The sequence below is a fragment of the Aulonocara sp. 'chitande type north' Nkhata Bay genome, linkage group LG15, assembly GCF_057382095.1.
Source record: "Aulonocara sp. 'chitande type north' Nkhata Bay isolate Kocher_YH1m ecotype deep benthic linkage group LG15, A_spYH_male_GT1.1, whole genome shotgun sequence".
NCBI lineage: Eukaryota > Metazoa > Chordata > Actinopteri > Cichliformes > Cichlidae > Aulonocara > Aulonocara sp. 'chitande type north' Nkhata Bay.
The window spans coordinates 20191125-20206806 of NC_141358.1; the positions used below are offsets into that span (position 1 = coordinate 20191125).

Consider the following 15682-nt stretch of genomic DNA (forward strand, 5'->3'; position numbering starts at 1 on the left):
AATTGTGGCACGTGCCATTTAAACTGTTCAGTAATGTCATAGCGACCTCCATATAGTGGTTTGCAGGTTCACCTGACAAGTGAAAGATTCCCGGTTTGATCCTGGGAGGAGGCAGCAGTCCCTTTGGGGTTGTGTCAGGAAAAATCATCCAAATCAAACATGCAGAGCTACCTGCTGTGGCAACCCCTAGGGAATAAGTAAGAAGCTGACCACATGTTACGATTAACTAACACAACATAAATGCACTGTCATTATAAATGGCTGGCAAGGGCTTTGTTATGCCTTGTGTTTCCTTAGTTTTAAAGTTTAGAATTGATGTAGTTAACTTTTTCTTTTGTGCATCCTTAAGTTCACTCGCTTTACTCACTTTCCTTTAGAACTGCCTTAATTGTTCATGGCATAGATTCAGCAAGGTGATGGAAACATTCCTAAGGGTTTGGTCCATATTGACATGATAGCATCATGCAGTTTCTGCTCATCCATAATGCAAATGTAAACAGTTTAAACTTCTTCTATCTACATGCCTAAATGCAATGATTTGCTGCCTTGTCATTGGCTAATTATATGTGTACAGGCTCTACTTTAAGGTTATGGTTCCTGTGAAGTATCTACACTGCAGATGGTAGGGATGAAGTAACTAGATATATTTATTTTGCGGAAACACAAAATCTTCATGAGACGGTCTCCCTTAATGAATTTAAGATAAATTTGAATGACCTGGAGGCACTTTTAAGTTGATAGTCTCTGATGTTTCTCTATTTCACATGTTTTTCACTGTGTGGATATTCTTTGTATAACTGTTGTGTAACCACTGCTGATTGGCCTGCTGCCTAGCTTGGCCGGGACAAAAGAGACCGAAATGTCAAGAGTCATGTTTTCCTGATTAAATAAAGATTAAATAAGTAAAAAATACATTTTGTAGCATTAAATTTAGCTGCTGTCGAAGACAGTTTATAAATGATTTATTAGAAAATATTTAGCAACCGCTGAAAAAAACTACTATATAAATAGTGCCTTGGATTGCTTTCTGTGATAGTAAACTGATGTTATTCATCCAGAAGCATGCAGTTAAAAAGACTAATGCGACACCTGGTCTTCAACACACTTCAAAGTGGAATATCAAGTAGACAAACTGAAAGTAGGTTTTGTCCTCCATTTACTTGTTTCAAACTGAGACGAGGTCACAAGGCCCAGTAGACTCTCAGCCTCTTGCTGTGCTGTTGTCTGAAAGAGTGAGTAGAGCTGTCAGTCACACAGGAGTCCAAGAAACTGTCCAGCTGCTAAAAAGGTGGCGTTTCTCACAAGTTCTACAACACTCAAGAGACTCAAGACTCAATATGTCGAGTAATGTCCACAGATACCTGTCGTCTCTGAGCACATAAACACACAAATGCATTTTCAAAATTGAAATGACATTTTGTGAAAAGTGAGAGCCAGACAATTTTAAAAGTCCTTTTTAAATGTTTGAAAATAATTTTGACATTTCTGTAATTTAGTGTTTTTTAATGGCTTATTTTATAAACCTGGTTCACTAAAAGCTCTAGCACTGAAGAAGAAATTCTGCAGTGCAGACTGGGATTATTAGCTAATTAAAACAGTTTCATAAAAACACACTGACATCGCTTTTCTTTTCTTGCATATCCTAAATTGCTGCAGAAAACATCAAAATGAAGGTCGGAGACCTTGTTATTTTATATATGATTAAGATCTTAAAGGGCACCCACTGTTGGCAGTGAAAACGGCATCCTCTCTGGCACTTCACCTCATTATACCGTGTTACGGTTTTTGGCATCCTCTGGCTTTCTGCCTGTTATACCTTGCTATCTTGTGAAGTCTCTTTGTAGTGTAGTCCTCTCAGTTGTGCCAGTATGCTTAAGCATTTCAGTTCACTACTCAGGTATAAAGCATGGAAAATCTCATTTTGAAAAAAACAATTAGCGGGAAATTTAATATGAGGGACCAATTTTGGCAGAATTACAGTAAACATTAACTAGATTGTTATGATTATTGGTGCGTATCCTTGATGTACATATGGGAAAACTCTAATATGCTCTTAAATCCAGTATAATGCAAAATCAGCTTTGGTACTGAAGGGATAAAGTGGTGAGGGAGTGAAATTTGGTATTGGTATTGTTTTTTTCTTATTTTCTCTACTGGTCATGAACCTTGGCCTCAAACACAGAGTTTTCATTGGCTTCTGCTTCTTTACTTTCTCAAAAAGCTCCTTTGAGCAGCCTGTATGAGTCTGGCTTCATTACCAGCAACTGAAAATCAACCATGAAACCTTTCCTAAGGGTTGCTACTTAACAAAGCTCACAATTGGCTACAGCAAGCTGATGGGGGAAAAATTATGTTGGGCAACCTAGTACTTGCAGACATAAAAGGCCGGGGGAATTAGACAACAAAAAGAATAAATGGGGTCTTTGCCTGCACGATTTTACCCTGCTGTATAGTGTGGTAGAAATTACAGCTCGTTTTTCTCTGTGCTGCTGTTCTGCTACAATATCTCAGACTGCCAGGCCTCTCTGTATTTTGATGTCTATGTTTTTGTTTGTTTGTGTTGCTGCAGACTACTTAACGTGCTCTGCTGTAATCTGGACACCTTTCTGCTGTTGGAGAGCCAATATAACATCTGCTCCATGTTGCTGCAGAGTCAAATGCGGAACGTCACTGACCCAGACTCCAGTGAGGGGTATGAACTCATAAACACATGCTTAAAAATTTATGGCAAGTTATTTAAGAGTTTAGTCCATTAATATTTGAATGATAACACAATTTTTGTAATTTTGCTTTTGTACATCAACATCAACAATCAAGAAAGCCAATCATTTTCGGAGGCTCAGTTTACTCCACATTTAACTGAGAAGCAGCTTCAACCATGAGAGGTCTGTCCATTGTTATTCCAAGAAAAATTAAGCAAAATAAAGGCTCTTTAGTCAGGTAGCTGTTGACTTGAATCAATCACTCAAGTCAGTATGAGGTCCCGTGATGTGTTGATTCACATCACTGATTCACCATTGGGCTAGAAATCCAAAATGAATCTAACAGAGACAGAGCGAGTAAGAACTTTAGAATTGGAAAAATATACATATTGTTAAAATTAAGGAATTTCACAATACAAATAGATAATGATCCAGAGCACACTGTAAAAAAAAACACCAAAAAAGAAGGCATAAAAATTGGATGCCCTTCAATGGTCAGTTTAGTCACCCCTTGTCAATCCAAGCATGCTTTTCAGTTATTAAATACAAAACTCAAAGCAGAAAGACCCACAAACCAGCAACCACTTAAGGTGGTGCTGAATTTGTGGGCAAAATTTGGGACAGTGTTAAAAAATGCCTAAAATTTCTAAACTGTCAACTCCAAACTAAGTCTGTACTTAAATCACATCTTGATTGTTTGACTTACAAGACACCGTGGTGGTGTAGAACATTATAAGGATTGTGTCATTGTCTCAATATTTATGGACCTAACTGTTTCATTTTTTTATTGTTCATAATTGTTGATAATTCTCTTCAGTCTTTTTAACAGGTGTTTGTTTAGCTTTTGTTAAACTGAAGTACTAGTTTGTATTTAAGTTAGTAATGATAGAATATATTAATAGTTAATTACTAATATTATTACTTATTGCAGTTCATATACTATGTTGTTGTTTATTTTTTTCTGCGCTTGAAATCTGAGTCAAAAGTATAAACAATTCAGTATTTAAAAAACTAAAACCAACATTTGAGTTAGCTTCTAGTGAGTTAATGAGGCTAGCTCGCCTTTTAAAGTACGAAAACTTTCTCATTCAGAGGTGTAATATAATGTGATTTTTTTTCAGTTACCACCCACATCTCCTTGTTACATAGAATAGAATACAATAGAATAGAATAGCCTTTTATTGTCATTGTATATGTACAATGAAATTCTGGGCGCTCTACCCCAACTGTGCATGGAAAAGAAATATACATAGTAGGATGGCAAGAATAATAACAGACAAGATGAGTATATACAAACAAGAAGAATATATACAAATCAGGAAGAAGGCACACAAAAGGGAGGGACATCTTTCAGTGTTGGTGACACACATTTACTAGGTCCTGAGAAATAATGGTCCTGCTTTAGAGATCTAAAATGTCTACGTTGTGATGCTGGAAAGGTGGCTTTACATCTCATTTGACTCTTTGTGTTTACTTTTGTATGCATTCACTGGTTACATTCATGCGTTAAACACAACTTGGTAAGGTTTAGACTGTTTGTTTAGGTTAAGAAAGAAGTTGTGATTTAGGATTAGAGCATGCACCTAATCACTAATGGGCAGGGTACAGGTGAAAAAGGAAACTGTGTTCATAAATGACATCCCAGTGGACAAAGCAATGCTTACTGGCACCCCAGGACTTGGGAGACGTCACCTCTGGAATTAAAAAATTGCCCTAACCTAAATTCTTTCTTATGGCAAGCAGAGGGTGACTGCTGTGCCATTCAAAACCAAATAAATCTACAAGAAAATTGCATTGTTGCTTTAATATGACCTTAGCAGACATTTTCCCAATGAGCTTACATTCTCAGTCGCTACTTGAAAGCCATGTTTTATGAGCCCAGAATTGAGTGAAATAGATGATAAAACAGTCAGTCAGGGCTCCAAAACAGGACTTTACAAATCACTGAGTGGTGTCACAGTGGTTATAGTAGCCATCATTTATCTACAGTCTATGAGCTTACTGTAAAATTCAAACATACGATGTACAATAATTTCAGGAAAAGCATGTTTACTTGAAATCTGAAGAACTCCAACAACAAAAAGCGCTAATAGCGGAAGTTGTTTCATAATCTCTCTGTCGTTAATGTACATTAACGACATCTGTAAAGTGTCCAAAGTATTAAAAGTGGTTCTCTTTGCTGACGATACAAACATTTTTTGCTCTGGTGATGATCTGCAGAATTTATTGGAGGATATGACTAATGAAATAAGTAAAGTGAAGTTCTGGCTTGATAAAAACAAATTATCATTAAATTTGAATAAATCTAAACTTATGTTATTTGGAAATAGTAGTTTAAATACTAATGCAAAGATTCAAATAAATGGTGTTGATATTGAAAGAGTCAGTGAAAATAAATTTCTGGGGGTAATAATAGATGAAAAACTTAACTGGAGAGCTCACGTAAGATATATTCATTCCAAAGTATCACGAAGCATTACAGTACTAAACAAGGCAAAACAGGTATTCGACAGAACATCACTTCATATTCTCTACTGTTCACTGGTTTCACCATACTTAAGCTATTGTGCAGAGGTCTGGGGCAATAACTATAAAACCACATTACATTCACTTTTTACTCTTCAAAATAAAGCAATTCGAATCATCCACAATGCAGGTTATAGGGAACATACAAACTCACTATTTTTGCAGTCTGAAATATTGAAAATTGACGATATAGTGAAATTCCAAACAGCACAAATTCTATTCAAAGCAAAAAATAAAGAACTGCCAGGTAATATTCAGAGTATGTTTTTTTTGAAAGAAGGAAGTTATAATTTAAGGGGTTTTTGTAACTTCAAAACAATGAAGGTACGTACTACAAGAAAAGGCTTTTGTGTTTCTGTTCAAGGAGTGAAACTATGGAACAAACTGAATATGGAATTAAAGCAATGTCCAAACATAAAACTGTTCAAAAAGAGTTATAAAAATATGATCTTCTCGATCTATAAAGAAAAGGAAAATATTTAAATTAAGTGAATGTCTCTATTTAAAAACAAACAAACAAAAAATTCATGATGTGATATTATAGTATATAGTATATCAGAAATCTGTTCACTATTTTTATTACAAATTATATCAGTAAGGAAGCTGACTAAATATTCACTGATAATTTATGGGACAGGGGTGGGATTAAATAAGTGTATACTTCTTCCCACTCCCTTTCAACATGTAAATTAATCAGAATGTTTTTTTGTATGTAATTTGTATAGTATATTTTTTTTCTCTCATTTCTTTTCTAAATGTACTTGTATATTGTTCACATGTTGAAATAAATTACCAATCAATCAATCAATCAATCTATGCCCACTCGGCTGTCACAGTCACTCTCATATTTGAAGGTTTTTTGTTTCTCTGTGAATCACTTCGATATGACAGAACACTTTTGAAATTAATCAGTGCTCAGGATGAGAAATTGTTTGTTTGCCTTGTGACAAATAAAATAAAATAAAGCAGAAAGAAAGGGAAAAGGCCCTTTCCGAGAGTTTATATTCAAGAGCCCTTTTCTATGAGGTGCCGTAAGGGACATTATTACTGAAACGCTCTCACACACACAACTGAAACGCTCTCACACACACAACTGAAACGCTCTCACACACACTACTGAAACGCTCTCACACACACAACTGAAACGCTCTCACACACACTACTGAAACGCTCTCACACACACTACTGAAACGCTCTCACACACACTACTGAAACGCTCTCACACACACTACTGAAATTTTAGCTCTCACACACACAACTGAAACGCTCTCACACACACAACTGAAACGCTCTCACACACACAACTGAAACGCTCTCACACACACTACTGAAACGCTCTCACACACACTACTGAAATTTTAGCTCTCACGCACACTACTGAAACGCTCTCACACACACAACTGAAACGCTCTCACACACACTACTGAAACGCTCTCACACACACTACTGAAACGCTCTCACACACACTACTGAAATTTTAGCTCTCACACACACAACTGAAACGCTCTCACACACACTACTGAAACGCTCTCACACACACCACTGAAACCAGAGGCATTTCTGCTGAACAGGAAGTTGTTTCCTGACAAGGAAACTGATGGAAAAAGTGGTATATTTCAAAACACTACAAGGATTTCTACTCAGCAACCTGCTAGTACAGCAGTCCCCAACCTTTTTTGCGCCACGTAAACAATATAAAAAATAAAAAAACGATAAATACCATGAAAACCATAAATAGAAATGTGTTCGAATTTTTGTGGAGGAATAAAACCCATTACATAGAAAGATCTCAGCTTGTGAAGGGATACAATAAAGGTGGTATCAAAACTCCAGAATTGGAATTTATGGTTGGCACCCTTAGAATTAAATGGTTAAAATCTTGTCTGTCACAGCCAGACTCTACTTAGCTCCACATCCCATGATTCTTGTTTAATAAAATAGTATACAGGATTAGACTTTATTTTGAAATGTGATTTTGCGGCAAATAAAATCCCCATAAAGATATCAAACTTTCCAAAACAGACGTTGCATTTTTGGGAAAATGAGATTTACCCACAACTTCTCCCCATAATTCAACCTTATGGAATAATAGGGTAATAACACTTAATCAAAAATCAATTTTCAAGAGTGACTGGTTTGAACAAAAATATTATATTCATAACAGATTTGTTGGATGATAACAGTGTCATTCTAAGTTACACAGACTTTTCAGAAAAATATTGTCTAAACTGTTCTCAAAGAGAATATAACAAATTTTGTGAACTGGTCCCACTGCCTCTGCTTCATTTGATTAAAATTTTTATGATATACAATAATTTCTCATCAGTGCTCCCAAATTTATTGCTAGGGCAATGTCAGCTGTTTGATAAAAATGCAATAAGAAATTTGTTAGTAGTTTCTTCAAAGACAAAATATTTCATAGTTACAACAGAATGGTTACATGGCATGGTTCTAATTTAGTTATTTCATATACACTGGATAAAGCATACTAAAAATTTATGAAATAGCCTATTCTACCTAAAGTTAAAGAAACACACTTTAAACAAAACTAATACTGTGGCAGAATTTCTAAAAAAAGAGATTTGGCTTTGAGGTGGATCAGTGTTCTTTTTGTACTGATGAAAATGAAACCCTAGAACATCTTTTTTTTCCCTATGCCCTATCACACAATGTATTTGGTGCAACTTAAAAAATTGGATTTCCCTAAATATTAATGATGTGCCACTGTTTGAATTACATCATAATTTTTTTATATGGATCATCTAGCATTGGATGTCTCAGACATTATTAACATTATCATACTTGTTGAGTATTGCAGCATCGACAGCGATCAACTCGAAGGAAAATGACGACGGAGGCAAAAATGTCCTTAATATTTTTGGGAACTTTATTCCTCATCAACATGCGGCAAAACTTTTCTCATGGGTGCCATTTTCGTTGTGGTATACTTTTTTTTTTCTTAGGGCCGTGATGACGCAGCATCCGTGCTCTTACAATGAAACAGTGCCTCCTTGTGGTGGCAACTAAAATACTGTCTCTGTTAAACCACAGTAACCATAATGCAGTTAAACACTGTACAACATGAGTACACACAATGAATATCTTAACAATACTTTTGAGTAAATATCATATCCATTGTGCTAAATGGAGGAACGCTAAGCCTTCTCTCCCTGGTTTTATTGATGATTTTAAGATATTTTTCTTTGCTAAAAAAAAGACAAAAAGCACATATGCCAAAAAAATAACCAGGATAATGCACGTCTCCCGCTATTCTAAATTTTGACTTATGCTGAGGCTAATATATTGTTAAGTAATGCAGCTGTCTCACTAAGGTCCAGAATCGATTTGTTCCACGATTCGATTCAATTCAATTCGATTTGATTATGGGGAATTTTGACAGTCAGAAATATTATAATTCAGATCAGTACATTTACATATTTTTGTATTTAAAAAAAGGAAGCTGACACACGCAAGACTTTATCAAAGGTGTGAGCATCACAGCAGATGCCTTTGTGTCAAAGTAGCTGAAGATAAAACACATAAAAACATGAAGGTGGTTTTCCTGGCCTGGGATTTTATAAAAAATATTCTGCAGTACATCAAAAACGAAAGAAAACCATTAACATATGAACGTTACCTCTGACGTTACAGCGGTTTTATTAGAGACACGGCTAACGTTTTGCATTTTGCATAATTTTAAAAAGTTTAAATTTATTCAGTATTGAACGGCAGAAATGAGGTTTTCTTTTCGGAAGTATGTAAAATGAAAAAAAAAAAAAAAAAACAGCGGCCGACTGCGCTGTAAACAACAGTAGACTTGTGCATAACAAGCAAGCGAATAATACAGAAAACAGATTTTTAGACGGGAAACTGTTCTTGAAGTACAGAGAGAGAGAAAGAGAGAGAGAGGGCTGTGCTTGACGTGCGATTTTATCGTGGTGGAAGCAAAACAGTTAGGGAATTCATGACGATTTTTATGTGAAGCGCAGTTTGGATCTTCTTTTGCTGCTGGTTCAGTCAATATTGTTTGGAGAGAGATAAAACTAACAGCTTTAGAATCGGCGCAAAAACGGGGTGAAAACAAAGCGCGGACCTGCCGACAGATCAGAGTCAGCGAGCTGTCGGCTTTCAGCCCCGACCGTGTCCGTGCTGTCGGCTGAGAAAGGCGACATCTCACTGATTCTGATCCGCGGGTCCGCGCTGTGTGTTTACGTCTTTGTGCAGAAGCCATGTACCTGCTCTCATTTACTGTCTTAGCTGTTTGGTGGTTGTTGAAATTTTGTGAGGTTTCACCAGAGATTCTGGCATTTCGGGTAAAATAAATTTATATTAAAAAATCGATTCAGGATTTTAATGAATCGATTTCACGTTATCCAAGCCAGAATCGATTTTAATCAATAAATCGATTATAAAACCCCACCCCTAACTAACAGGTTGCTGAGTAGACATCTGTGTAGTGGTTTGTTTGAAATCTAACACTTTTTCCTTCAGTTTCCTTGTCAAGAATTAACTTCCTGTTTAACTGAAATGCCTTCCTGTTTAACTGAAATGCCTTCCTGTTCAACTGAAATGCCTTCCTGTTCAACTGAAACGCCTTCCTGTTCGACTGAAACACCTTCCTGTTCAACTGAAATGCCTTCCTGTTCAACTGAAATGCCTTGGTTTTTCAGTAGTGTGTGTGAGAGCGTTTCAGTTGTGTGTGAGAGAGCGTTTCAGTTGTGTGTGTGAGAGCGTTTCAGTAGTGTGTGTGAGAGCTAAAATTTCAGTAGTGTGTGTGAGAGCGTTTCAGTTGTGTGTGAGAGAGCGTTTCAGTTGTGTGTGTGAGAGCTAAAATTTCAGTTGTGTGTGTGAGAGCGTTTCAGTTGTGTGTGTGAGAGCGTTTCAGTTGTGTGTGTGAGAGCGTTTCAGTTGTGTGTGTGAGAGCGTTTCAGTTGTGTGTGTGAGAGCTAAAATTTCAGTAGTGTGTGTGAGAGCGTTTCAGTTGTGTGTGTGAGAGCGTTTCAGTTGTGTGTGTGAGAGCTAAAATTTCAGTTGTGTGTGTGAGAGCGTTTCAGTAGTGTGTGTGAGAGCTAAAATTTCAGTTGTGTGTGTGAGAGCGTTTCAGTTGTGTGTGTGAGAGCGTTTCAGTTGTGTGTGTGAGAGCTAAAATTTCAGTAGTGTGTGTGAGAGCGTTTCAGTTGTGTGTGTGAGAGCTAAAATTTCAGTAGTGTGTGTGAGAGCGTTTCAGTAGTGTGTGTGAGAGCGTTTCAGTAGTGTGTGTGAGAGCGTTTCAGTTGTGTGTGTGAGAGCGTTTCAGTAGTGTGTGTGAGAGCGTTTCAGTAGTGTGTGTAAGAGCTAAAATTTCAGTAGTGTGTGTGAGAGCGTTTCAGTAGTGTGTGTGAGAGCGTTTCAGTTGTGTGTGTGAGAGCTAAAATTTCAGTAGTGTGTGTGAGAGCGTTTCAGTAGTGTGTGTGAGAGCGTTTCAGTTGTGTGTGTGAGAGCTAAAATTTCAGTAGTGTGTGTGAGAGCGTTTCAGTAGTGTGTGTGAGAGCATTTCAGTAGTGTGTGTGAGAGCTAAAATTTCAGTAGTGTGTGTGAGAGAGTTTCAGTAGTGTGTGTGAGAGCGTTTCAGTTGTGTGTGTGAGAGCGTTTCAGTTGTGTGTGTGAGAGCTAAAATTTCAGTAGTGTGTGTGAGAGCGTTTCAGTAGTGTGTGTGAGAGCGTTTCAGTAGTGTGTGTGAGAGCGTTTCAGTAGTGTGTGTGAGAGCTAAAATTTCAGTAGTGTGTGTGAGAGCGTTTCAGTAGTGTGTGTGAGAGCGTTTCAGTAGTGTGTGTGAGAGCGTTTCAGTAATAATGTCCCTTACGGCACCTCATACTTTTCTGTTGTTCATTTCTGGCAGAGTCATTGCTGTTGGTTTGAATGGGAATGGCCCTGAAATGCCAGCTCGCATGGCATGTCTGAGTGCTAGCTCAATTTTTGAGAGTGATGAGTCGTTAATTCATCCTTCCATCTCCTGATCTCTTTTCCTCTCTTTTTTTCATTGTTATTATGAGCGTACTATTTCTTTTCTATCTCATTCTCATCCCTTTCCTTCTTCTCCATTCAGTGTCATCTAAACGTAACACATTTTTGGCATTTCATGACTGACTTTTTCTGTTGTAGCTCTTTTGCCCGTCTCTTTATTCATATTTTGCTTCTGACCTTTTCAGTATGAATAACACCAGGATTTATCAATCATTTTCTTTTACTACACTTCTTTTAGCCACGAGGGTGTATATATTTTTTTTTTCTCGTGCTTAAAAATGTATGCAAATTCCCTTTTGTGCCAAGCAGGCACCCAAAAAGAGCACCATATAAGAGAACAGTCCTTTTTATTACTCATTTCAAGTCCAAATTGCTGCAGCTGTTAGAACTATCCAGCATGGCTGACACCCTTCGATCCTGAAGTGCCTTTATAATTGGAATATTCTCTGATCTAATCGGAATTTGTAACTTGAAAACCCTGCTATCTTTTCTAACTTGCCTCACAGCAGTGTACAGTTTAAGTTATTGAGAGGCTTCAAACTCTGTGTAAAGTACTTCACAGGACTTAAAAACACATAGAGTGACTTCCAGTGTGGTTCAATTTTCATTTGAAGGGCAATCTTGCCTTGGAATGTTATTGGCAGTAATTGCACATGCCATGTGGGCATAATTGGCCAAAAGTTCCTTTTATATTTATATATGTTTTCTCTTTAAGTCATAACTAGAAATACCTATGATATACAAACTACTGAAGATGCATGACATCAAGGCTGATTTCCATGCTCATTGCTGAGCTCTTCTTTAACCTTCCTTTAAAGAGGGTTTGCTAAACGTCCGGAAACTTAACTTGATTTAATAAATGTCAGTAAAATAACCTCCAGTCTTCTCTGTTCTTCTCAGGGCTATCATCATAGACAGTCTGTCAGTGGAGAGGAACCATGTGCTGGTTCGTGTTAGTGTCGTTGGAGGACCATCTGAGAGGAGGCTCCCTCCTCGAGACTTGCAAGAGGTGAGCTTTCCTTTGAATTGCATGGAATTAGTCATACCTTTCTACATGCTGATTTGACTGTTGCTGCCACTTAAAATTGGTTTTTTGTTTTGTTTTTTGTTTTGTACAAAACTGGCCCACTGGCCCTGGCTAACCCTTCTCACCAGTTTTTTGTAGTCAGCTTCTGATTGCAGAGTGAAGTCAACAGGAAAAAAAGTTACAGTGGATTCAGGGAAAGAGAGGACCTACTGGGCCAGTAACACTGCTGTTGTTTTTTTATTGTTTCATAGGATCATCTTGTCCTTTTTTTTGTTTCACAGCCAGTAAACAAGGACACCGCAGGACTCAAATACACAACCTGCAGCTAGGAGGTTACAGTTCAAAAAAGGCACACTTTAGTGGGCAACAAAGGTTTAGGTACACAGCAGATCAGACAGGGGAAAAACAGAGACAGGACCCAGGGAGAGCAGGCACAGTAACACTAAATGGCCCGGCAGCTTTGAGTATAAAAAACCATACGAATAATAACAAAGGGACAACATAAGCTGAGACTTGACTTGTTTTTATTTTTCCCTTCACCATTCCTCAAACTCAGTATTCCCCCTGGTCACAATCCGTGCAAAAACCCATCCCTCCACTTCTGTTCTGCACTTCTGCTACTCACAGTTTATTACAGATGAAGTGTCCTACTGATTACCATCAGAGCTTCAGTTGTTTGAAGCCTGCAGGTTTATTTGCTTATTTACTCAGCATATTTTGGGATAGAAATAAATTATTTAGGTGTTGTTTATGCAGAACTGAAAACAGGAACTAATTTATGCTGAGGTCAAGGAGAGGATATGAAATATAATTTGGAAGAGGGGGAAGGTGTAAATTGTTTCCGTCGTGTTTCACAGGTCTCTCTTATGCCCTTCCCCTGTTACTTGTAGAGAATATAAGAAATAGAAAGCTGTTAAATAAGTTCTTAATTTGTGTGAAGTCTTCAAAACGAATAAAACAAGTTTTTTAGAGGCATGAAATTAAGTGATTCACTGTAAGTGGTACAAGTCTACTCCAAATGTTTAGAGCTGAGCCGTATATATTTTGTGTTCTGCTTCTTTAATGTAACAGCAGAGCTAGACGTGTTATGTTGGGATCAGGCCTAAAAACATACTGGCAGCAAAGTTACTTTATAAAATGAGCAGAGAGGTTTACAGTCAGACATCAGTATAAAAGCAAAACACTGAGCACAAAAGCCTCTCTGCAACTTTACTCAGCTGTGCACACATGCAGAGATCTGCAACATCAAACATCAACTATTTTCTTTTGTATCTAGTATCGTATTACATAGCATAACGTTACATTCATTAAAATGCAATGTAATTTAGGATTTTAAAGAAACTGTTTAATGCTGTGAGTCAAATTCCCCAAAAATCCCAAAAAAGCAATAACGAACAAACGAAAAATACAGTTGTATTGTGACAGCCCTCTGCCCTGCCTGCTGTGTGTGTCCATCTGTATTGTTTTGCTTGTTCCTTTAGTTTGAGTTAATTAGCACAACTGGGAGCACCCGGTCAGTCTCCTTGGGGCATTTAAAAGCTGGCTTTTGCTCTCTGTCCATCCACCCAGCACCGTGCTATCTTTTTGGTTGGCTTTAGTCTGATTATTTTAGGTTATACACTCACAACACCACACACCTACCATCCAAACACTCATCCATCTGTTGACACACTGATAAAACTTATAAAGTTAACTGTGATTGTTTATTTTTGGTTGATAAATTGTGCAGTTTTTAATGTGCCTCTCCCATTACTTATCATGGCTCATGAGCCGAACCATGACAGACACTCTGAGGAACCCTGTCTTATACTTTTTAAGAAAGTGACTAGAGGTGCACTCAAATTGAATGTCCATGAATTTAATTAAACCCAGCTTGGTAGTTTTTGTGTAACCTTGCTGGCCAGCAAACAGGATTGAAAACTTACCTCTCCATCAGCTTCCTAATAATGTAAGGACACAGAAATTTAAAGGCTCGCTTTGTTACCTACAGTAACAGCAAGGTCATGTGGGGTTTGTCTCTATGCCTTCAAGTGCTCCTGTTTCCTGTCATATCCCCCCCCAAAACAAACAAACAAACAAACAAACAAAAAATGTCATTTAGCACTTCAGGTTTGGCTGTAGCGGCAACTGTGATCCTGAATAGTTGTCTGTCTCTGTAATTGACTAGCCTGCCAATAGTGTAACAATATCATGCTGCTCACATATTCATTACAAGTTCTCAAGCTGCATACAGATTGTGTGCCATTCCAATTTTTTCCAACATCTTCAGACAAGCACATCATTGAGTGGTAGACTCAAATACCAACAGGGATTATCATGAGTGTAGGGCACAGACAATTGGATAAAGAGGCCTGCTTTCTAAACTTCATTAACATTTAGAGCATATTATTTTGGCAAGTCACATGCTGAGTTATGACCCAAAAGTTATGGTTCTTCAGAAATAAGTAATGAGAAAAATAATGAATGCGGCACTAAATGGCAGTGGGTTATACAAATAAAGAAATAAATGAAGGAGGAAAAGAGGGGGGAAAAAACAAAGAGGGGGCGAAATAAGTGATGGCACATAAATATAAACAACCATTTTATGAAATGCTACCAGCTCAGAGCAAAACAATTGCTCAGTAATGAATTCATCAACACTGTTTAACTGCACTACGCTATTCATAATTTTCCGTGTTTCAGAAATACTGTCACCATACATTATCATCAGAAAGATAAAGTATATTCCATTGAATTACAAACAAATGCTAGCAGCCCTGCATAATAATGTGTCAAAAATTCAGAAAAACAGCCATAAAATAGTCAGAGTAAGACAAAGAGAATAAATGGAAATAACGTGACTCATGCAAGTCTGAAAAGGACTTGCAGTGCTAATCACCACATCTTAATATGTTTTTGTTATCATGACATTGTAACCGTGTGGATTTAAGCGTAACGTATTAAACACTGTGTGGGCATAAGTGGGCATCAGGTTTTTTTTTTTAATCTGCTTGCTCTAGGGAGAAGGAGAACATCCTTACCCCTGGCCCTGGTTTTCATGCTATCCCGTACCTCGCTGCTACACTTTGGATCCACCAGACATCCTACATACCTCACCGGGTAGGAGGAACATTGATGAACTCACTAATAATATCTTAGTGTTATTGTGATTTTTTTTTCACCTCTAGTCCTTTGTCTGTCTTCAGACTCCGAGATCAGTGCGTTTCTGTCTTCATGGAAAGATCCAAAGAATGACGGAAGCTGGGTGGAAGCCTGCCGAACGTTGTACTGTAAAGTCATGGCGTCAAAACCCAACGTGTTAACTGGAAAGGGTAAGCTGCTGGCTCTCTGGGTTTCTGTTTCTCCCACATCTAGTTAAACGCATCACATTTCTAATACACTACATTGCCCCCTGTGTTGATTGTAGAAGAGATGATCTTGCAGC

At 37.6% G+C, this 15682-nt stretch overlaps 1 protein-coding gene across 4 annotated transcripts in view; it reads left to right on the forward strand.

The window, feature by feature from the left end:
* Positions 1-15682, forward strand: part of tbc1d32 (TBC1 domain family, member 32) — a 115825-nt gene that overhangs the window by 40055 nt on the left and 60088 nt on the right. For all 4 annotated transcript variants that reach the window (XM_086264881.1, XM_086264884.1, XM_086264882.1 and 1 more), the window contains exons 24-27: positions 2570-2692; positions 12132-12240; positions 15258-15357; positions 15444-15569. In XM_086264881.1, the coding sequence (XP_086121007.1) occupies positions 2570-2692; positions 12132-12240; positions 15258-15357; positions 15444-15569 (458 nt within the window). The remainder of the gene's footprint in view (positions 1-2569; positions 2693-12131; positions 12241-15257; positions 15358-15443; positions 15570-15682) is intronic.